The sequence below is a fragment of the Aspergillus nomiae genome (assembly GCF_001204775.2).
Source record: "Aspergillus nomiae NRRL 13137 chromosome Unknown contig00192, whole genome shotgun sequence".
Classification (NCBI taxonomy): domain Eukaryota; kingdom Fungi; phylum Ascomycota; class Eurotiomycetes; order Eurotiales; family Aspergillaceae; genus Aspergillus; species Aspergillus nomiae.
Genome location: NW_015378247.1, coordinates 16,843 through 40,739, shown reverse-complemented (window position 1 = coordinate 40,739; position 23,897 = coordinate 16,843). Strand labels below are relative to the sequence as shown.

At 47.7% G+C, this 23,897-nt stretch overlaps 6 protein-coding genes across 6 annotated transcripts; 1 reads left to right on the top strand and 5 right to left on the bottom strand.

Annotated features, from left to right (window-relative positions):
- Window positions 1-160: 160 nt before the first annotated feature.
- On the bottom strand, window positions 161-2,948 carry ANOM_006762 (oligopeptide transporter; the record flags this gene model as incomplete). Its single annotated transcript, XM_015552018.1, has 10 exons — window positions 161-223; window positions 286-864; window positions 915-1,097; window positions 1,161-1,487; window positions 1,546-1,643; window positions 1,711-1,869; window positions 1,919-2,133; window positions 2,179-2,453; window positions 2,511-2,803; window positions 2,861-2,948. 10 exons carry the CDS (start codon window positions 2,946-2,948, stop codon window positions 161-163), a joined length of 2,280 nt encoding a protein of 759 aa, XP_015405634.1.
- A 4,001-nt stretch (window positions 2,949-6,949) lies between these two features.
- Window positions 6,950-7,237, bottom strand: ANOM_006761 (uncharacterized protein; the record flags this gene model as incomplete). The annotated part of the gene is made up of 2 exons (XM_015552017.1): window positions 6,950-7,058; window positions 7,119-7,237. The coding sequence occupies 2 exons, from the start codon at window positions 7,235-7,237 to the stop codon at window positions 6,950-6,952; spliced, it is 228 nt and encodes a 75-aa protein (XP_015405633.1).
- Window positions 7,238-9,331: 2,094 nt separating this feature from the next.
- Window positions 9,332-9,718, bottom strand: ANOM_006760 (uncharacterized protein; the record flags this gene model as incomplete). Its single annotated transcript, XM_015552016.1, has 1 exon — window positions 9,332-9,718. The coding sequence occupies one exon, from the start codon at window positions 9,716-9,718 to the stop codon at window positions 9,332-9,334; it is 387 nt and encodes a 128-aa protein (XP_015405632.1).
- A 1,436-nt stretch (window positions 9,719-11,154) lies between these two features.
- On the bottom strand, window positions 11,155-11,790 carry aspf34 (cell wall protein PhiA; the record flags this gene model as incomplete). The annotated part of the gene is made up of 2 exons (XM_015552015.1): window positions 11,155-11,402; window positions 11,463-11,790. The coding sequence occupies 2 exons, from the start codon at window positions 11,788-11,790 to the stop codon at window positions 11,155-11,157; spliced, it is 576 nt and encodes a 191-aa protein (XP_015405630.1).
- A 4,455-nt stretch (window positions 11,791-16,245) lies between these two features.
- ANOM_006758 (F-box domain protein) lies at window positions 16,246-17,944 on the top strand (the record flags this gene model as incomplete). The annotated part of the gene is made up of 7 exons (XM_015552014.1): window positions 16,246-16,622; window positions 16,677-16,713; window positions 16,781-16,808; window positions 16,864-16,900; window positions 16,974-17,205; window positions 17,275-17,826; window positions 17,898-17,944. Coding segments are annotated over 6 exons (1,215 nt in total), but the record flags the coding sequence as incomplete, so codon positions are not given.
- Window positions 17,945-20,817: 2,873 nt separating this feature from the next.
- On the bottom strand, window positions 20,818-22,848 carry ANOM_006757 (MFS multidrug transporter; the record flags this gene model as incomplete). Its single annotated transcript, XM_015552013.1, has 7 exons — window positions 20,818-21,173; window positions 21,230-21,597; window positions 21,666-22,022; window positions 22,089-22,295; window positions 22,353-22,476; window positions 22,527-22,588; window positions 22,727-22,848. The coding sequence occupies 7 exons, from the start codon at window positions 22,846-22,848 to the stop codon at window positions 20,818-20,820; spliced, it is 1,596 nt and encodes a 531-aa protein (XP_015405644.1).
- Between the last annotated feature and the right edge of the window lie 1,049 nt (window positions 22,849-23,897).

Here is a 23,897-nt window from a genome sequence, read left to right as displayed (position 1 = left end):
CAATCCAGTCAGTTGTATGTACAATGTGCAGCTTCAATGATTTACTCTTCTATCCACAACTAGCCTTCTCTTCTTTAACAATTATGTTAAAGCCCTGGTACATATGCTTCTATCAAAGGCGCTCCAGCACAGCCGCAATCACTGATATCCCCCAGCACTATCAGGCAAACTTCCCGTTGTCCGGGATGGGGAGATATGAACAGCCTTTCCAGTCGCATGTATCCTATTTCTTGTCAGTTCCCTGGATCCGCCAAATTCCAATACCAGACTTAAAATAACACTCACCTTATAAACCTTGGTCCCCCACCAATTGAAATGCGATGAAGCCCCCGAGAAAAAGATAGCAAAGAAAATCACCACCCCAGCGACGGAAACAGAGGAATCCAGAGCAGCACTCAGTACGAAATTATACTTATACCACCACGCATACAGACGCCTCCTCACAATCCACCCAAAGGCTAGTCCCACGAGCGCCCAACTTCCATATGTCGTGCCTGTGGCTGGCGGGAGGTAGTTCAGTCCGCCGAGGAACAGGGGAACGTGAATTTTCTGTAAGATGAGGTTCTTCGGATACCGCCGTCTAGCGAAGAACACAGCTACGGGGAGCACAGCGCCGATGATAAAGAAATACAACAGTGAGTGGTATCCAATCTTATTGTTGAAAAAGCGACGCGGTCCGATCGCACCCCAGATCAGACTCGTGTTGAAATGCGTTCGGGAGAACGGACAGCTGAATCCGTTCACTGCGTCCGTTGTGCAGACGCCTTCGATGTTGCCCAGGCCCCAGTTGAGGACGCATACACTGCTTAACGTGCCGGCTATAATGCCTCCACATTGTGCGATGAAGAGTTTTCGTGGCGGGATCTAGCGAATAGGTTAGTTTGGGGTGACTGACTTTCCTAAGAGGCACGAACGTTGAAGTAGATTCCTAATTTCATATCCTGGCAGAAGTAGAGACCCTTGATTGTGGTCACGTAGCCGAGGTTGAAGAACCAGATGTTAGCGAGAACACGGCCCTCGAAGACAAAGCCGGCTACAATTCGGCAGAAGATGTCGATATTGATTTTCTGGTTCGCTGTTGCATAGACCAAGGCAAGCTATGGAGGCAGTGTTAGTGATTCATCCTGCACAGGTCCGGCCCACAGGTGATAGTAACCTACCGGAGAAAAGAAAAATAGAGCAACAGCACACGCCAGCAATGCACCGTACCAACGTAGTTCCACATCCCAATATTCAACGGAAAAGATCGCGAGAAACAACGCCAGGACGGTGGTGCAAAGATACCACCCCATTGGCACTTCCGCGTTCGGTGAATGGTCTGAGGCAAAAAGCTCTTTTATGTTGCCCTTTGCGAATTTGTGTCGTACCCGGCGCATGGCATCCCCAATCTCCTGTCGCTTCTCGAGGAACATCCAGACCACGAGCGAGGTTAGGGTTGCAAATGATAAGCCGAACATATTTAACGCATAGGTGACGGGCATGAAGACCTATGGTAGTTAGCGAGACCGTTTGATGGTGCAAGAGCCCGTTCTAGATAGACCATACCGGTGAGTACGCTTCATATTTAGCCACGTCTAACTGATATCTTGAGGCCTTGTTCACGATCTTCGCAGCCTTGTATGTGCTACCTGTGTTGTCGAACACTATTGGTGTGACCGTTAGAGCCATATTTTGAGGCAAATATTATACACTTTATTGGGTGGTTCATACCGGAAGAACTCTGGAATGGAAGGTATGCGGAGTACCACGTATTAGTATAGTAACAAGCAACAGCGACGATCCAGATCCAGAACACTAGCGCTCCAAAGACATTGATGATAGCCCAGGATGGGACGACGAGGGGAGATCCCACATAGGATATTTGACTCCCTATACGATTGTCAGCGCTATGACACGAAACCTGAATTGGCGCACGCACAATCGAATGTGAGTGGCAAGAGACCCATGCCGCTTTTCATCCCAAACAGCTGGTTGACAACGGTGTTCTTTGGGGCGATCCAGCACGGGAAAGCGAAGTAGCTCAGCGCAGGAAAGATGAAATCTGGAAACCAATACCAGCAGAACGAGATACAGAATACCAAGCTGAAAAAGGCATAACGGGATATCTTCCAGGTTGTGTAGCCGAAGCTTTCACTGCACTCGGTTAGATGCTTCACAGGTAGCATTGGGCCCACTCACATTGCCTGAGCATCCTTCTCTTTTGATCCATGGAGCGTCGATGTGAGCGCTGAGGTGCCCAGGAGTCCCGGCCACACGAGTTCATGAGGCAAAACGACAAGCGATCGAAATATTCCCGCCAGCGACAATCCGACGAAGAAGCCTGCCATTGTCATGAGGATCTGAAATCCCCACCCAGCCTTATAGCCGAAAAACATTTGTTGTTCGGTCAAGACATCTGCCCCAAGACGAACATAGATACTTAAATTCGACATGACGTATACCAGGATGTGCTCCTATCCGTATAACCCGGGTCAGTATCAACATCTTCCATATGATTCGCAAGTATTTACCTTCTTATTAAAAGGACCTGGGTTGAGGTTGAACGACCACGCGCCAAGCGGAACATTCCAACTTGGGATGGCTTTCTCCCAAAGCTTCCCGAGCGGATACGCCAGCAAAAGCACGACTGCCGATGAGATGGTGATGGATGGGTTTCTCAAAGTATACAATGTGTTCAGACCGCTGACAACAATGCAGAATCCAATTCCCAGCACCCACATTCGCATCGTCAGGACGGGCTCTGTTGGATCGTCGTCGTCCGGGTCAATGCCCGCTGCCCGTAAAATCTCGCCAACGGAAGAGTCTATGATGTTTGCCATTAGCAAAAGCGAACCGATGTTAATAGAGTGTAGCGCCTTACTGTCATCTTTCTCCGTGGTGTTTGACTTATCCCCCAGCTCCGGCTCTGGCTGTGCGTTGGCAATCGCTTCCTTGCACTCGACAGCCATGGCTTAAGTTTGGATTTGAATCAAGATCGGGGACATCGGCCGGATCAGATATGATTGATATATTTATCAGATAAGATCTAATCTTAACATGTGGCAGAACTGGAAAGGGGATGAAAAATCCAACGATCGGAACTTCTCGGTGGAAAGGATCTGTCCCTTACACAATCTGTCGGTCAAACTCCGGCGACTCCAGCCTTGTGGGACAACAGGCAGCTCTAGTCTCAGTCCCGAAATTAGATAGGCCGAGTGGGGACATCATATCATCGCATGTTTTGCCTGCCACATGGAATCAGATAAGGGCGAGATCCCCGTCATGTTAGACCTCTCCTACGCTACATGGAATATACGGCTCGGCTGCTTACACAGCTTTCACGCCTTGCAAAGTTGCTTTTTTTTGGTACGCTCTTGTCTAATATTATCATCTGAATCTGTGAGACGCTGTTTCCATGACCGGGTCAGCCCTATACCGAACAAGACTCGGCTAAGCTTTGTAGGGCTGAGGTTGGTCCACGGGTTACCGCATTGGGATGGTTCCGTGGAGAACCGGCAATCAGAGCCATGTTGGTGGACCCGAAGAAATTCTTCTGCCTAGGATGGAGGCATTTATTCCCTCATGCACGGATATTAAGTCCAATCTCGGACCGTGCATTGTGGGAGATATCCTGGTGGTACAGCCAAAGACCATCTCATGACGTTCATACAGTGGAAATAGTTTCGAAACGTCAGTCCTAGGCAGGTGTTGAACAGCGAGAAGCTCAGACAAAGAACAAGATAAATTGGTACAGAAGAGGGGGCGCATGAGTTAGCGGGAACGGGACAAGACCAGGGATTCGTTTTCCAACAGTGGCCGCCAATAATTATCCATGTTAGAGTCATTGATACGACCCTCGTTAGCACTATTGCTGCACTACCCCGGAACTGGAAACAGACCCCGCCTCGGTTGATTGATTAATACGGTTTATCAGATTGTTAGCCCGTTCCCTATAGGTATACCCAAGTAACCCAACTCTGCTCAGGATTCCCCCCAACCACATCTAATCGACAGGGGTATTTTCATATCCCACTTCGGATGAGCGGAATATTGGCGAAGTCACATAATTCTTACGATAGCATCCTATGTAAGACATCTGTCCCGCTAGACTCCGACACTAACAACCATCTGCATCCAGTTTTCTTGTACCGAGCCAGCCGAGTTAAATTCACATCCGGGTTACATAACTAAAATGACAGGTCGTTATTCACACTACCCCTACCGGAGTGATTACAATCGACACACCAGCATGTATCTCAGAAAGGCGTATCGTGAGCCAGGCAACCGAGAGCAACTTATCCACGACGGAAATATTGAAAGCACGGAGAAAGCACGGAGAATAGCTGAATTCTGAATTAAGACAAGACAATAAATATAATCGCACCCCAATGGCGGCTACCGACACCCGATCAAAGAGATGCTCAAGTATTTCCTTAGAAGGCCCAGGTGATTAAGCGCACCGTGTTACGGTGCTACATTTCCTATTCTTCGCCGCAGACCTTCCGGAAGAGAGCGTCATTTCTCCGCGGATACAAGACCAGTAGTTTGAGTATGAAGAGCACCACAGTACTGTACACAAGCCCATGTAATAGCTGGCTCCAAGGAAGGTATCTCATTCTGCAGACTAGAACCCCATTCGCTCTCTGAATCAGCTTCCCACAGCATATATTATCAGAAGATGTCCTCTATACGGTGGGTGCTGTAGATAGCATAGAGGTCGGATTGAACCAGTCACGACGGGCGAGCCAGCTGAAATGTTAAGGCATTCTGCAACTATGTCAGAAGACGGATGGGCCGATTAGGCAACCACATAAGGATATAGGTGGACCAGAAAAGCCGACCTAGATTCCAAGTAGCATTCGGAACGCGAATAGTGTTCCGCGCGTTGAAGGGCGAATATGCGATGGATAATCCCGGTGAAGCATACAAAAACGCGGTTCTCATGACTCAGTTTAGCAACGATATACAATTAGGTAATTATCCAAACCATAGTTGTGTTCATTGGCGAAGCGAGATTATGCTAACATTGGGAGGTATGAATGTCTCAAGTCCCATAGTATGGTTTGGGGGTCAAGTCTAGATTTGGATTTGGATTCTTGACTGCGCGGCAGACTATTGAAGCCAGTTGGAAAATACCACTGGGTTAAAATATAGAATAAATATACTTGAACGATGTCACGATGGGCCAATTCGACGCGTCAATATAAGAATGATAACAATTCTGTCGCAGCTCTGCTTGCCATCAACCTAGACCTGTAGACATCGTGGTTGAAATTCCAGGGCTTTTGAAGGGTAACTACTAGGAAACATATAGAAGAACCTTTACGACCGCTAGATGGGTCCAAACAACGACAGTCGGATTGGATCTCTGTATTTGATCGCTGGTGGTGCGTGTAGAATCTAGTTAAGACTGGTTAAAGTCACACATCTTCCACATAGTTTGTTGACCATTCATGGAAACCCAGAAGCTAATAATAATATAGTGGTAGATATATTACTGAGAGCCGATGACTATTATCTGGAGTAATGGCATGCCTTGTATCATCGTGCAGATAGACTATTGGAGGACTTGTGCACCTACCGTCAAGAATGGTAAGCATATTTTTGACATTGAAAATCTTTTAGCTTTGCACCCTATTGATACCAACATGCACTGCCACATATAATGCGTCGGACAACATTCAATGTCTTCTTTAATTCTGTAGGTGTTTTATGCTGGTCGGTCACTGACAAAGCAGAAGCGCGATTCAAATCGCATCCGTCTTTCTTACGCCATTTAGAAATAGCAACGAAGTAGTGGCTGATAGATTGCATTTGTATTTTGATATTGCTGTTCAGAATCTGTCATTCAATACCAGCTCTCGGAATCTGGTATATTGGAGAACACGATGATGATGTATAGACATCTCAGCTGTCATCCTTACACAAGAAATAGTCGTCATCGGAGATATAAACTCTACTATGCGATCCCAAATGTCCTGATGAACAACGGAGCTTTGTCAGGGGCACCGGTTGTCCTTTGACGAGCCCACTGACCAGCAAAGTTTACCGTTCAGAACTATTTATGTGGATATGATAGGTCAAATAGGCAATCGAACTGTAGCTCCAAGCCCTGCAGCCATGTCGTCAGCCAGAAGAGCCAAGCTTTCCCTTTTTTCTGCAAATTGCGCCTGCCGAGATGGTTTCAAACCTAAAGCGCTCGTTTGCGGCGATACTCAGCAACACGACTGGGTGCGGTAATGATTCTAAGTTTATGCTTCAACTTGTTTACTCAATCACCGCAACCATCTTCCTGACCCACTCAGTGGATATTTTCCGACGATGCTGAGTAGGTCTACCGTTATCACGGAGCTCCCATAGCCGACAGGTTAAACTTATGGTCGTTTAGCGACTGCATTGCCTAGTCACTCTCTTTATGCATCAACCATGCAGTTTACATACAACAGCTGAAGTCGACATGTGATATATATACAGATAAAATTCAAACGCTCCAAAGGACGCAAGACAAACCGAAAACATGTAGTACAGTACCAGAATCAACAAGGGAACCGGAGATGATTGATGACCGTGGATGTCATGCATCCGCCGCTGGGTTGTAAGATGCTGCACCAGGTATTCACTCCCTCGCAAAATCCACCCATATGGGCACATAGGCCGAGTTCGTGTATATTCTCATTAGGACAGCAATTGTGTGTCAGTCACAATAAGACCGTTGGATGACGTGTCAGCTATTCCCCGCGGGTGACAGGCGATTATCGGCATCACTCGAAGCAACACGCTCGCGTATTCAATCCGACATATGTACTCTTGATCACCTCTGCGATGCTCAGCAACGCTTAGTGGATTCCCTTGCCGGAGCAACTCTCATTCACCGAACGGAAACAAAGTGTTGTGGTCGAAACAGGGGTATTAGGACGTAAGGTGGGATTATTCGGAGATTTATCGGGGTAAGCTGGTGGAAGACCGCAGTCTACAGGTCGTTGTCATTCCACTTTTGAGCCGCCTTTGCTTCTATGGCGTCTCTCTTCTTATTGCGATAAAGGAAATAACAGCAGACTCCGACCGCGATCAGGAATAAACTAGGGAAACGATCAGTCTCTCCCTCGGAGTATAACAATCGGGAACACTACTGTACTTACACCCCAACAATGATGCCAGGGACACCGGTCTTAGTGAAGTTACTCACAGGCTTCTCGCAGGCTGCAGAGTTGTCATCCTGACACTCGCGAATCCACAGGGATGATGCCATTGGAGGCATCTCGAGGGCGGATGCAGGGTGGATGGGATTGACGATCGGTTCGAGAACATGGGAAGAAGGAAGATTAAAAGGAAAGATCAGGGGTTGATCCGAGAAGGAAAGCAGGCAGGGCAATTCGAGAATTAATTAGCGCCAAACACGGTGGGAGTCTAATCTTAGTAGCGTCTGAGCCATGGTCCAATAACTACGGACTGTTTAAGGGGTTCTCCCACACTAGACGGAATGCGGATAAGAAATGTATCTAAAATTGACATTCTGAAACAAGGGCTCCTGAACTGAAAACGGCTTTCGATCAATCCAATTCCGAAGTCAATTGGCACTGCCATTTGAGCAAGGTCTCTGCGAGTTTTGTTTTTGGAGGACTCCGTCCTGCGTACGTTTCTGTCGTGTTTCTTCCTTTATTTTATTTTAGAAAAAAATCTTGTCCATAAGATTACCCCTAGTCAGGTATTCAGGAGTACCGAGGTTACTAGGAGGAAGGTAGAAATCCTTCTGCGCAAGCTCTAAGAATACACTCAAATTCCTATGAGCCCCTCGTTTCACATCTTTTCCATGGGTGAATTCTCCCCGGGCTTTATCGGATGTCAAGAGCCCAAGGAATTGCTTGTTGGTGAACAGAATCTGGGGAAATTTTCTGCGACATGCCAAGACCCCTGGAAAAATGCAACATTTTCCGTCTGATGCTTCGCGATTGTTTAGATAATCAAAGAAAGGGGGTGGGGTAAAAAATAAACATAACAATACCTCAATGAATCCAAGTCAATGGATCTACACTTCTTCACCATAGCTCATATAGGTTTTGTGGACATTATAACTTGTAGATGATATCACTATGTTATGTGGACAAAGAATGTCCTACAGACATCGCACCAGTTAATCTACCTACTTATGAAAAGAATTACATCCGTCAACACAGAGTTGAGCTCACCTTGTAACATTCCCTGGCATCTCCCCACACAAGGCTAAGTCAGGGCTTCCATCGCACCTGACAGGGTTTGCGAGGGTTGATTGGTGGAGATGTAACCTCTTCCATCACCAAGCAAGGGCGTCAATTGTCCTCCGTAGGGCCAGGGGGAGCGATGCTTCAATAGCGTTATTTCATATCGATTGAAAAAAAAAATCTTCGAGCAATCCGCCAGTGTCTTCCCGCCCTACGCGATCGGCCAGCTCTATCGTAGAGTTCCAGTATACACTCATGCTAGCAGCGAAAGCCACTACCGGAGGGAGGCTGCGCTTGTAATTAATGCTCCCCAGACTGACAAAGGCAGAATAAACTCTCGACTCGGAATGTACAGAGTTTGGGCCTCCTGGAAGCTCCTTTCGTAGCCAGTGCGGTGGGCAAGATGATCTTGACTTGTTTGGGATCTCCTGAAGATCCCATTAAAAAGAGAGAAATTAACTGGCCGTGGGGTGGCAGGCATACAGTCACATCTGATTTGAAGAGATCCGTGAATGGCATGACTGAAATAATTATTGGATACGGAACATTGCTACAAGAAACCGAGGAGCTAGAAACTCCCGATTTTCCTCTGCTATGTATAGATGTGTAGCGATTTTGCACCATCTTTAGCCATGAGCTATTCCGACCAAATGTTAATCCACACATAACTTTGGAGCTGCATGCTAGGGATTCCAGGTGAGTCTGTGAATAGAGATTCTTGGTTTTACTCTTACTTTCTCGTAATAAGATACCTATGGCATTGTTGCTACTCCTACCTTGCGAGGCACGCTGTATCCTATTGTCATCCCAGCTTACTGTGCTTACTATATGCACCCGTAGAGACTATTGCGGTCGCCTTTCTTGATCGATTACAATGTGTCATTAATCATTACTCACAAGCTTCTTCAGCTGGATCTCTTAGAAGTACCGACCAATACTCACTACTATTCGACTGCATCTTCAAAGAATCCAAGATGAAGTTTTACTAGGTCGTGTTTCTGACCCTAGGAAGAATACAAATAAAACAATAACCTATCAAACACCGCCAAATAACCCATCTTCATCTGCAATACAAGCAACTGCTTCTGACAGAAGAATAGCTGTATGATAGGCACCTCCACTTCCAGAAACATGTACCCTTACTCATAAACTAACTATTTTTCGATGCAGACCACCACACCGCGGTGTACATCCACCCAGGCCCCGCGGTCCAGGAACGACCAAGTATTTTCGTCGTCCAATGTGACTTTGACCTCGGGGTCGCTTTGAAGTACGCGACAGAGCGTATCATGGTGAAATCTGATGAGCTGGGCGCTTGTTGCAAAGATCTTGCCGTCTTGTTCAATATCTGAGCCGTCGAAGAGCTCTTGGATTGGGTGCGGCTTGCCATCGGTTTCAACGTCGGCTTTGGCATTTGCGCCAGACCAGTCGTTGGAAAGCTGGATGGTCACACTGTCAGACCAGCCATAATAGAAAGGAGTAGCGGAGGCAGAGGTGGCGAGAACAGTGAAGAGAAGGCCAAGTGTGTTTGTGATCTTCATCTTGAATTATTGTTCGTAACTCTACTTGAGTTTGCGGTTTGAACTTGAGAGATAATTGCTTTGATATTTGTACTTAACCCATCGTTTCTTCATGCGAGATGGGATGGTCACCATTGCCGTATTTATACTTGGTTGTCATGCTGGCCGTCATATCAGAGTCAATTGTATCATAGAACCGGTACCACACCCTTAGTTCCATGGATGAAGAACAGAATAACATATAGTGGCAGTTTGTTTGACTGCATGCGGAAGAGTTGCGCAATAAACGTAGTAAATGGTTTGTTGGGATTCAAACCAACTGAATTTTAAATCTCAACTCCAATCGCCACAAGAGTCAGTTTTTACTCATATACAGTCCTGATAGAGTCATGATGTCTATATTTGTATTGTACCCTGTTTCGTATTAAGCAGCAATATCTGTCCGGGGGTTTTCTAGTGCCTAAAACAAAAGAAACTCGTAGGCTGAGCAACCTTCTGCTTGGGCGACGTAAAAACATCCCATCTTTGGCAGCGTAGCCGAGTGTCATTAACTTTATATTTAGTTTTCGGGGTGACCCATCGTAGGTCCACTGATAGGATGCACACCCTTCACTCTGAACGTTGGTGGAGTTATCTATCGAATTCCCATGACGTCCCTGGTATACAGAGAACAGTGGTCTGAAAAGCATAAGCTCTTATTCAGGTAGCAGGCCACATCAATTCTGACCAGCTTGTGGCCAAGATGTGTGTTCTCCAGTCGAGATTCTCGTGTCACTACAAGAAAGCCATATGTACACGCATGTCTCGTTGTCATGGATACTCCGGAGTATATTCTAGACGTCAATTAAAGTTATCTAACGGTTTATCCGCCCGGTGCCACGGCCGCAACCGTCGACGACTGAACCATATCCATCCACGCGGAAAGCTAGGGTTGGTCTTGACTATTGACGTAATGATAACGGAGTTGGTCCACTCATTTGTGTTTAAAGACAATTGGAATCAGTAGAATGTTTCCCACGTTCTACGTCTCAATTATACAACCCGGTGCAGATCTGCGGATGCAACGTCAGGTGTGGCAGATCCACAAAGCGGCGACCAAGGAAGATTAAAGAGCCACCATCTGCTTGGATATGTAATACCAAGCTCTGGCTCTGCGTCCATCTAGCATCAACACATCTAGGTCATCATTCTGGGCGACTATAAATGCTAAGCCATGGACCAGCACCTCAACCCGAGAACCGTGGCATATCATGAGGTGGTCGTCAACAAGAAATGAGACCATTAAGTAACTAGTAACGCCTGATAAACTGTAATCATTTTTCCGTGCAAGGAAGTTTATATATTAAATATTTTCACAGAAGTATTCACAATTCGCTCAATAAAATGAAGATGTGCAAGGAGAAATAATTTCTTTATACAAGTCCTCGCGCCAAAGAACGAAACGCTAAAGCACAAATTTAGTTGGCCCAGCAGGGCTTGGGGGTCTTGGTCTCCATGATGCGAGCAGCAATGCCAACGCAATCCTTGTTGCCAGCGGGGTTGGCGACACCAGCGTTGGCCCAGATGCTGTAGCCGTCGGCAGCGGGGCAGGCGATGAGGCTGGATCCGTCGAACTGGAGGTGACCATCCTTGATGGCCCAGCCCTTGCGCTCGGCGTTCTTGGGGGCGGGCTCGACACCAACGGTGTACCCAATCTTGCCCTGGCCTATGATATGGTTAGCTTTTGGTGTACATTGTTGGGGTATGGGTGGAAGGCTTCACGTACCCATGCCGGAGCGGTCAACGTAGACCTCCTGGGGACGAGCGGTGTTGTCGTAGATGTTCAGAACACCGTCGTTGATGTAGAAGCTGGTCTCCTGGCAGCTGGATCCCTTGTTCTGGAGGCCAGCGATGAGGCTACCCTGGGCGGCGCTGAAGCCAGCGTTCTGGACACCGCTGCCAGAATGAATGGCGATGACGCCGAAGTATTGAGTGGCGCCAGCGCCAGGGGTAGAAGACGGGGTCGAAGCCGGGGCGGAGCAGCTGTCAGCAGCCGGGGCAGCGGCGGCAGTAGCAACGACGGAGGCAGCGAGAGCAAGGTTCTTGAACTGCATTTTGAAAGGTTGGCGGTAAACGAATGGGTTTGAAAGAGAACGAAGGTGTTTTGAACGATTGGATGGATTGATTGACTGATGAGTGAATGATAGCAGGGAGAAGGGGAATGAGAATGGCTTTTATATGTTAAGCGTGGTAACCTAGTCGAGGCGATGAACTCTCTTCCAAGACATTAATGGCAACTATTACCCGCTAACTGTCCGCTCTGGAGATTGAAATCTTAGGAACAACGGGAGAATACCGCGGTTCGATGGGTGCCATGTTGTCATCCTGCAGAATAGTCGACCCTAGAGCTATAATTAGCCGGTCCGCTCCGCAGTCCCTCGAGTTTAGCTTCATTTCGGCTCATAGTTAGCGATGTCATTGGGGTCTTGTCCATCACGTGGGGTGCTGTGCCTCAGTTGCCACGCTCTGAAGCCCTCGGAATCGAGGGAGCAACCAATCGGGGAATAGGGGCCGTTAATTTTAGGAGAGACAGTTGTTTCGCAGAGACAAGATTCTGAACGGGTAGAAGAACAGCCGCTACTCCACATTACAGACATTGTCTCATTCTAGTGTCCGTCATTGGCTCCTTATATTGAACTTGGTCCGGAGCAATGCCCTAAACATAGTAGATGGGGCGGCAATCTTTGATCAATATCCTTGTTGTCTCCTCACGCCACTGAAAATCCCCCGCCAGCAAGATGGGAGGATTGTATACCGCACCTGTTGTCATAATGATGAGGTGAACTGCGTTACGTCTTCTTGAACAGCGAAAAGGCTATGGAGCTCTGGGCAAAACAATGACACAGGGCGAACTTTCTACAGCCTAAGACAGGGGGACAATGATTCAGAACCAAAATCATTAGCGGGTGCAGATCCAACCCCATTTTCAGAAACCGTTAATTTGGATACGGAGCAAGATCCGGTAGGGACGATGCAGATTGTCCAGAAGATTTGAACCCTCGACATCTCAACCGACCATACGCGATAGTAGGATCAATAGACTGCAGAGCTATTGCCCAAAACTGCATGTCTCAAAATTTGCGAGGCACTGGAAAATGCCTCGATGCATGCCGGCTAACTCCGGTCCACACTGCTTGGCATTCTCCTGCACATCGCCAGCAGGTTCGGATGTACTCCGTAGATTATCCGGGAGTCGGTCACACCAGCTCATGAGATTTGCTACATAGTATTCAAGCATCAGGTCCAGCGATCAGGTTACGATGGATACAGTAAGCATTTGCCCCACGTTTGTACCTGCCCTGCCAAAAACGGGAGCAACTGGCTGGCATATCCATCAACAAAGTTTAGCTAAACCATTCCTTCACCAGATCTGGGACGAGGTTGCGACGGGATTATGAGAAGCCTGAAATAGTTCTCCCTCCTGTCCTGGCTTAGAGTAGTCTGCCGTACCTCCTGGGTCAAGTTTATTGTTGGGTTACCAGGCAGCTGCAACGCGGCGTGGGTAAGATATGTCTCTTGGCTGAGACTTGGATTGGAGGGTCTGCTATTGTCCAATTACGTATTATCTGTCTTAAGCCACTGTCCTTGATAGGAGGAAAGGCACGATACTTGGAGTCAAGGAATTGTCTAGTGTGTATTACAACTTGTCAACAATATGGCAAGAATGACATATCCACCCCGTGTTCTACGTAGGACATAGACAGTAGGAAACCTGAGCAATATGTGGAGCTCAAGAGTAAACCAAAGATATCACAGGGGGTCTTTCGAACGACCGTTAGGACGGCCAGGCTCTGCGAGCATCTCTGAGATATCCCTTGTGCAGTAGATAGTAGATAGTAGATAGACATCAATCTATACTCTTGAACACTTCCATCATAGCACAAATAACAAGACAAAGCTGGCTCTCATATCTTGATCTAGCTCAGCCTCTTGCTGGCTCTTCGTTTACTTTTTTTTGTTAGGTGGGCGGGGGGGGTATTGCTTGGTGGAATGACTGGTTCAACTTGGATCATGTACTTGAGCTTCATGAACTGAAGCAGACATCCAACAGTATATATGGATTATCTCTCAATATAGTGAGTATTGTTTGGGGTCTGCTCTGATAAATGTGAGCTATCCTCATACACATTCTCGATATATATGTCGGGATTAAGATGGATGGTAAAAGATTCGGAAAATTTCATAATATACTTAAGCGTTGAGTTTAAGATGAGGATACGACTCTGGCGTAACGCTAACTTCGACAACAGAATTGTGAACAAGGAATGATATCTACCACTTTACGATCAGTGTGGAAGAAATACTTTTGCATGTTTTTGTAAAATCAACGAGGTTATTTCCTTTTAGGCTAGGCGAACATCACCTGATTGGGGTCACTGTTCTGCGATTATATATCGGCTCCCATGATAGTGTTGTAACAGACTGACATACTCCAGTTCATCTCAAATGTTTAATGTAAACCTTGAATCGATATTGATTGATTACTATCCTCTACAAGTATTATTTCTGTTTCCCATTTATAAAGGTTTAGTATCGTCGATACGGGAAACGATCATGGATGGACTGTGACCCATGCGCGATGGAGTAGCTGGGACTGTCGCGCCTGGTACGAGTGAATAATCAGAGATGGGAGGAAACGTGATAAGCTAATACAGAAAGAAAATATACACGTAATATGCAACTCTCGAGTTCTTATGATTGGAAAAGAAAACAAACAGACAGTCGAAAGCAATGCCAAAAAATGAGGGGAAAAAAGAAATGGACTTGAGGGGAATTGAACCCCTGACTTCTCGCATGCGAAGCGAGCACTCTACCCCTGAGTTACAAGCCCGAGTAGCCGAAAAATCATTACGATTTGAGGCTTAAGTATATAATATGATGAGTATGTTCTCGAAAGATCACTGCATGCGTCCTCGAGTTCCATATGTAACCTCAGACCCTTAGACCTGTTCGCGGTCATACCTATGTCCTCGTGGATCACCTAACGCGTCAGACATGGGAGTATCGGTTACATATCCCTTGCATTTTGTAGGACAACGCTACTCGCCAACGCATATTTACAATTGGTGATGACGCTGGATCGAAGAGAAATGCGTGATTGGCAAATTGGTGTGATGATAACGTTGGAGCTACACGCGCCAGATCGTCACTCAGAACTGGCCAGTAATTAGGTTTCTATATAATCGAGATTGATTCCTATTTCAGCAACTTGCAGGCACCATACGCGTCGTACCTGGGTTCCCTCGACGTCTATGTCTGGGTAAGGGCACCGCAAGGCAAATAAATTATCATCAACAGGTCGCAAACTCGGTCAACGATCGTGCCGGAGTTCCGGGTGGCGTTGATAAGCAACTTTTGCCAGGAACCAGAATTGTGTACAAAAGTACCGGCTCCATATCCGGAGAGTCAATGCTAAATGGAGGAGGTGAAAAAGTTTCCGCTCCGCTAGACGGAGGAAGGACGCATTCGTTGCCGCGGCACAACTCCGCCCAGCCCCGACCGTGGGACGGATGGATACGATCAGAGTGGCTGTTGGTCGATTTCGAGCGTTTCACTGGATTATCTGGGTTTGGCCGATCAATGCTGCCACGTTAGGTCGGCACTCCAGCTATGATTTGTTTCGCAGCCGCGGTTTGCCACCAAAAACTGAAAAAAAAATGAACAGAAATCTACCCGCGCCGTATCAGCTCAGCTCATCCTTCGAGGTCATGAGTGTCTTCCAGAAGCTGCAACCAACAATTAGTGGCGCATCGCCGTCGCGCTAAGATTGTTAGTGGGACAGATGGCGTGCGCCTCCCAAGGATATGAATTTCTCAACACGGGAGGTCTGGAACCCGGATTGGGTCAGATGACCCTTGACGGTGGTTGGCAACAAAGGAATTGCTGACACTTGTTCCACCCTGGGCAGCGAGAGAGAAGGCCCATAGCTCGAGTGGTGTGGTTTTGAGGACATCACCCAATCTGTGCTTGCAAGTGTAGACGTGTCAATTGTCCGAGGCGGTCACATTACTAGTAGTTAACCCTATACTGGAGAACCCCGGATTTTAGCTCGGTTGCATTGAACTGGAAATCCCGAGTCATTGACTGGAAAACCTTAATAATGGATCTCAAGATTTGGCAGAGACGATCTCAGAAAGGAAACGAAAGCTACCCCTGGAGCATTAAATTATTAATAAGCCCCCCTTATGAGCATCGTGAGTTTGGTGAGTCGGGGAGCCATGGGACGCGATCTCCGGGCGGTGAGGGAGGGTTTTAGAGAGCTACAGTACAAATCAGGATTGTGAAATGTAACAAGAATTAGCTACATTCAACCAGGACAGTCGACCAGACCCGCTCGCAACGCTATTTTGCATTGATGAGGGGGATGACCTGGCAACTTTCGAGGACATGGCGGTCAAGATGATCATCGCTAAGAGTTTTCTGGCACTCTCCTATCATGGTTGTCTATTTATTGCCCCATCCTCTTCTCCACTGTGGACCCCCTGAACCATTTATTCTGGAATCCAGGCACTGAACTTTTCCCTTCTTTCTCTTTTATCTATTCAAACGCCCCTCCGTGTAACGGACAATTCCCAGAAGTCAGATTCAACCCTCCCTTCACCATGGCGTACGATTGTTACTGCGCGATCTGTGGTGTCAGCTTCAGCGGCATGCACATTGAGTCACCGTCGGAGACCGCGATCGAACGACGAAGACGGTGGATTGAAAAGAGATGCCGGGCGCTCGAGGCAGGCCAAGACATCACCCAGATTCCCACCGAAGAAAGCGATGCCCCCGTGCGCAGTTACGATCCTCGTTTGGTCGACACCGATAACATCTCCTGGCTCTACAAGGCTTACTGCCTGGGGTCGAATCCTCCTCCCTCCGGTACTTCGAAAACGAACAAGTGCGTGCTTATAGATGCCAGCGGCGAGTCAATTTGCGTCTGACACGGTTACAGAGCGTTTATTTCTGGTCCGGGATATTATGCGGATATTGTAGGCGACATCTGAACATACCTTGAAGCAAGCCATCGTTGGAGAAGCTTACACGCTACTGTCACAGGGAGAACTAGTGGTGAAACCCGGCAATGGTATGTGTTACACGAGGCTGGTGAACCGCATGAGCGTGGCTAATCTTATCTCAAGATCAATATCAGCCCTCGGCCCGGAAAACCTTTATGTGGTCGGTTTTGACCTCTCCGATCTGATCCCTCGAAGGGAGAACCATAAACACCCCATCGCTAACGTTCTTGCAGTTACGACGAGGGAACCGAAGACGCAGCCGGCCCAGTCCTCCCCTTCCATTGGAGCTGTTTCGAAATCTTGACCCGAGTACTCACGGGTTCCACCGAAATCAACAATGTCAACCTCAACGCTCTTTACAGTGTCATGTCTGCTTTAACCAACCATTCCTCCTTGCATTTGAGCTATGGAGACGACATTTTACGGTCGCAGGGCCGTTATTGGGAATGCATTCCTGGGGCAGAGGTAAGCGTGGCCGCCCCAGAGATTAGACTGTAATGTGCCTAACGTATTGCCAATTTCTGCCCTCAACAGTACTGTGCCAAGAACCCAACAGATACCCCCATGGTCGATGAGCTTTTCCAAAACCTGAGCACGGATAGTAAATTCAAGCGTCCTTCGCTGGAGATTGAACTCCGAGAACGACGCCCTACAGATCCATTCGGCCAACTACCCCTGGAGATCGCACAGCAGATTTGCATGTTTTTGCCCGGGGATTCGCTGAAAGCTCTTGCTCAAGCTTCTCTCAGCGTCCAAATGATCACTCAGGATAACTCGTTCTGGAAACGTTTTATGCAGTGGGACATGCCGTGGCTCTGGGAATTCCAGACGCTCCAGACTCAGAAGGACGTCAACTATAAGTCGCTTTACCTGTGGCTGAACAAAATGACCACTCCGCGGTACGGCATGGACGACTTGAACTTGATGGGTGTTGCCAACCGCAGACGCGTCTGGGGCGTTTGCGAACAGCTTGCAAGCCGCTACAACAACAGCACTGGCCAAACTCCAGCCGCAGCGATGAAATGGGGTCGCGACTAAGCATTTGCGGATATCTACAGGATGTTATTGCCATGTTTTGACTGCGAGGTGAGTCTTGACCCTTAGACTATATGGAGTCGCCGTATATTGAGGAGAGAGCTAATGTGGCAACCCTCCAGGGATTTTTGCGGGAAATGAATTCAACCATATGATACCACCACAGCTTCACTACCTGATTTCGACTTTTGCATCGCTTCTTTGTCCATTCTTTGGAGTTTATTCGGCGTTAGCACTGGGCCCGTTGCTGATTCTCAACTTCTTGCCTTTATTAGCGTCAAGCACTATAGATATAGACCATCTGCCTTGTTATCTTGACGAATACATAATGAAACCCAGCGATTGATCCGATACTACACCATTGCATTGCGCCTTCACATTAGACGGATCTATGTTTTTTTACTGTTTTTGGAGAGGACCAGTCCAGTATTGGTAGAACGCCATGTGGTGAAACTTCGTACCTAATATTAGTATATGCAACAATCTGGTCAAGAGCTTTATTTGCGATATCGCTTAGTTTCTTCTTTCAAACCAACCGAGGTGTGGCGAATGTGGCAATGTTTGGTGAGTCGGAGAACGTTCGGAGCATTGTCGGACTATAATGATATCCATTCCAGCGCCATCAGCGTCGCGAGAGCGCGTTAAAATCAAGGTCATATTTGGAAAAATTACTGTTCTCGTTAGAATTCAAGTCGCGCTGCCCTGTCTCTCGATAAAAGCCCCAATTGTCTTCCTGTGGTTGGTGACTGAGCCTGGTGCAGCTTTAGTTCTTCGCAGTCCCTCCCGATTGCAGCCATCAACTAAAGATTTTGACGGAAAGATCACTTAGAACCTGAATGTTGGACTGTACTTACAAACGGGTGATAACTAAGTATCTGCTTCTAGAGTGTGGTTTATTCCATAGCCTGTAATGGTCAAGGGCAATTTTATCAGCATTGAGGACCCCGTGTTAAAGCCAACCCTAACTGTGCCCAACGCCCAACGCGTCGTAGAGTTTTTAGTTGAATAGATTTCTCTTTGTTTAAGCCAGCCGTCCCTTTGTGAGAGAGAAATGTTATTTCCAGGTTGACTCTAGGACAAAAATCCTTTTCTAGTTTGCTCGAGTTGGTGGAATGTCTTTCAGCAGGACATGCTCTCCGTAGACTTTGATGACTCCTCTACATTGGTACAGGTAATCTATGACCGAGCGCTGATGCCCTCGACACAGATGGAAATCTGGGCTCAGCAGGCGGCTCCCTAGCCGCCCATCGCTTTGATCCCTAGGCTACTTGGCAGACTGTTGCCTACGATTTGGGCCCCTGAAGACCACGGAACAGGGCCTGCTCCATGTCTTCAGGATGATCGAGGATAACTCCCCAAAAGTCGATGATAGCACCCCAGTCCCCCACCATTGCAGCCAGATACAGACTGTTGCTGTCGCTAGTCCCATGAAGTTTAAAATAGACCCGTTTTGCAGGCAATAGCTCACAGCTGGTTGGGAAGACGGCTATCCTTGACTTGGGCAGCACAGGAAGCTCCGTGATACCGACTGATGCCATCGCTAATACATGGCGGGATGGATCGGTTCTCCCTCTTTGACAATCGCATCATTTGCTCGGAGTCCGTTGCGGCCAGCCGTCGATCCTGCATTGGTTGGCCGGCTTGGATCCAGTAATGAAGCGACGCCCCGATCGGTCTTCGACTATTAGATCCTGATAGCGAACACAACAGTCGAAGTCTTCGTGCTTGATAGCCCTGGGACATGATGCTCCTGTCATGATCTCGGCATGACGAAGGATTATATTATACCATCATGCTCCATTTCCGTGAAAGGGTTATCTCCGGCGGCCGTGATGCTCTTGACTTCGAACCTTGTAGGGCTTTCCACGGTCGCATCCTTCGTCGCGGCGGAGCTCAACGCATAGCTATCTATGGCAGACGTCTCGAACCTTGGTGTCGAGATTGGACCATCAATCGGGTATTGAAGATGCGACCTCTTGCTGCAACCATCGGCCAAGTTTCTGCTTAAGTCAAGAAGAAATAACGGGTGCGATGGGTCTCGACTTCGACCAGCCGTGTCATTTCTGCGTAGGACAGATCCATGGCGTGCTCTATGATTCCAACCAGGCTCGTTCTTCCTTGCATTTAGTCTGTTAGTTTCGTAGAGATATGAATGGAACTTAGAAGAAACCACATGAGAACCTGGCGTCATCCATGGTACCTTTTGCTTTGCGTCATATACTTGCATTTCCTTGATCTTATTATTTCCCTGGAATTGTCTCGCGTCAACTAGAGTATAGTCTGCGTGTATCTTTCTATGCGATGGAAATACAGTAGTTGTTGGCGGGCAGCGTCCACATACGAGACGCGTGACTCTGTCCAGGATGTCTTCGGTGACCGTACAAGCATGAGTGGCCGACGCGATATGATATGCGCGTCTTAGACACGCCGGATGACGGGGCACAAAGTGTATATGTGCTGTGCAGGTAGTTAAAGGACTTTTCGCTGGCGAATAATTTATTATAATCAGGCCCATGCTAACGCGAAGCTCGTGGTGATGGTTGCGGGCTGGATATCGCCGAAAGGATGGCCGCCTGGTGTGCGCGGTCGCGCGACCGACCAGGTGAATCGAGGATATCTGGGTCCAAAGGGCTTACACGGGTAGCATTTGGGAAGCTTCTATATGGTCGCGCGAGCGACAAAAGCTCAGCTGGGTTATTTATAGCTGGGAATCCGTGCACTCATCCAGCGACCTGATTGTCGACAAGGCGAAGAAAATACGAGCGCGTTTGACAACCAGGCTACGGCAGCCGCTTGTCAGATCAAGAATATCAATCTGCTCAGGGCTATGACATATGTATCTAAACACTCGACGTATCCGAAAAGGGGGTTAAGACAGAAGAAAGCAACATGAATGAGAAGAGAAAAAGTAAATGCAAGTAATATCGAGTCAGAAGGCTATCTACAGACAAGCCATGGATCATAATGCTAGGGTATCCGTGACGGAAAATCATAAATTCCTCAGTATCATGCTGTAGCGCCCATATACTTTTAGTGCAATGATTAAGCAGTCGTCCCTGATCCGCTGTCCGAATCAGTTGTTTCATCCTCCTTTACCACGTACTGTCCACCGCGCCGGAGTATTAGTAGGGATACTGGAATCTGCACAGCTGCAAAGGCAATCATCGCCTGATATTGACGGGTATAGCTCTTCGCAAATACATCCCCAATTGCAGTCTGGAGCTTAACAGGAAAGGTCTCCACCATACTGCTGTTCTCCAACAATTGCTGTAACTGCTCAGATGAAAGTGTATCTGCTAGCTCGCTCTTCAAGTTCCCATACTGGATGTTAGCCGCAATGGCGAGGCCGATTGCGCCTCCGAGAAAACGGCACTGATTAAGTGCACCCGTTGCTGTTGCTGTTAGAGCGTAAGTATGTTTGAACCAAGTGAAACCGGTGAATTCGGTACCATACCTAGGTCCTGCGTCTCGACAACGTAAGGTATCGCTAGAATGCACACTCCGATAGTGCTGCCAATGCCAATGCCTGCGATAACTTCATATCCATACCCAGCACTAGGAAACACGTCTGACTGAGGTAGAATGGAAAAGAGAGCCATTCCCACCGTACTTAGCACGGAGCCCAAGAGGATGAGATATACAAAGGGGACACGGCCTCGAAGACATGCAAGATTAGCAGCGGCGGTGCTCACAGTTGCAAGAGCCGCGTATGGGATCAGCCGGACTCCAGCATCTACAGGCGACAACCTTTCTAGGACTTGAAAGCGCTGTGCCAGGTAGACAATTACCACGTTCCAAGGACAGCCACTGGCGAAAGTAATTCTGTGGTGACAAAATAAGCACGGTTGGATTCGAGATCAAAGGGAAACCCCACAGTCTCAACGACTCACATAAGCATCGCCATCCAAGCTCGGTTGAATAGTAATCGTTTTGGGAATATCGGGTGATAGCCAGGACGTCCATCGATCATCCATTCCCAGGCAAAGAAGGCCATCCATGATACACCACCGGCAGCGAGGAGCCCAATTGCAGTCCCAGACGCCCACTCAAATGCCAGATTAGTTTCATTCAACACCGCGATGGGCAGCAAAGAGGCACTGAGCAGTAGAACAACACCCACGAGATCCAGCTCTCGGAAGAGTGTGATGCTCGGTCTCAAATGGGCGATAGACTTTGATGACACCGACCCAAGGTTCTCGGGCATGGCGATAAGGAGCATCACTACGGCTACTGCTCCAGGTGGGAGGCTATTGCTCGATACAATCATTAACCACCATACCCCGAAGATTGAGGGACATATAGAAGGAACGCACTTCACGTAAAAAACCCATCTCCACTCCGAATTCTGCGCCAGTACTCCGCCAATGAGAGGCCCTGTTAGAGCTGCGCATGCAATGGCTACCGCCAATATGCCGCCTAATAGGGGCACCTTCGTCTTAGGAACAATCTCATAGGAGCACAAGATGGTGAGCGGATAAACCCCAGCACCGCCAATGCCTTGAAATGATCGACATATAATGCTGATACGTCCTTAGTATAGGGCGTCCCGGTATTTCCATCGATTCAAATAAACCTACAGCGTGTTGACAGACGGGGATAGCCCGCATCCAAGTGAAAATGCCAAGAAGATAACTTTGGCTGCAAGCAAGGTTTTCTTTCTACCAATGATGTCGCTGACCCTGGTCCAGATGGACATGAAACCTGCGCCAAGGTTAGCGAACCAGACAGAGAAAGTAACATGGACTTCCGACCAGTGAATGTAATAAGAAACCCGGTAACGATCCAGCTTGTTTTGTTGAAACCATCTAGGTCACTTGTGATAGTGATCAGTGAAGTGCTGACGATAGTCACTTCCAAGTTGACCAAAAAAGGCTAATCACCAGCCTAGGACCAATATTTGTGTTTAGCCAACGAAGTATTAAATGGCCCGGGAATCGCGAGTATGGCATACCCAAGTATAATAAAGCACAGTCTCCACCCGTGTGGAAACACAATCTGAGGCCTGGTAGGCTTGCCAGCCACCACGGTGATCTTTTCTTGGCTCTCCGATTCTGAAAGCTCTTGTTTAGCCATGGCGGGAATTTTACTTGCCCTTCCTCTCGAAGACTGTCTCTGATACTCAGCTTTTATATGTGACGCGGGGAGATTGTTATACTATCTAAATCCTACTATCGTCCGAGATAGGAAATAGCCTCAGTTAGTATCGTACCCACAAGAACCTTTCTAGAAGTCGGACTACTATGTGGTTAATGACGTATCTTGGCTAATATGCAAGGAGCACCGTGCCGGTAGCGTGGCACGCTCGTCGCATCAAGTCTTGCCTTGTATTGGTCTTGCTCGGTGTGTGCTTTCTTTTCCCATATTCCGGGCCCATAACTTCTATCCTCTTTCCCCTTTCGATGCAAGATGATGAGGCTGTATAGATGCCAACCTATAGGGTCCTCTTTGTAAGTGGGTAGTCTGGCCATGGATTAAGGAGCCTGTGGTTGGACGTGAAACAATACGTGCATGGCACCATGAGTGGCAGACAGCATGAGCTGGTACTGGCAGTGTACGGCATTCCCTAAACTGCAACGTGAAAATTTAGCTCTTATGTGGCAAGTGTAGTGTAGACCTTCACATTGTGTTCTGATACGCGGTAGTAGCTGCGGTCAACCTTTGCTGCAATTTGCGTTAGGGTGAGACCCCTCCAGTAGGAAGTGAACATTATATGCCGTGCGTATGTCGGATAAGGTAATCAGAGTTCATTATGCCGCTCTATCGGCGTAATTTAAGTACGATGTGGCCAGATTTAGGGTATACGTCAGATACCTTGATCCTCGCGTCACATGACTGGGCCGACCAGGATGTTTTTCCAGGTCTTTTTCTGTTCCTCTTCCTCTCCCCTGCTTGTGCAGATTATGTCAAAGGCTTGAACCTGAAACTGTAGAGCATAGCCGGTTAAACCAAGCTTCGACTTGTGTTCTCTGCAAGTTTTGGGTGTGGGCCAGGATATTGTCTCATTGGACTCAGGATCTTGCAGGATCCGACCTCGACCAATTCATTGCCAAACAGCTTAGGTTATCCTGGATTGGTAGGCTATATATCTTGCACTGACATATTCTATACCTGATCAGGAAATA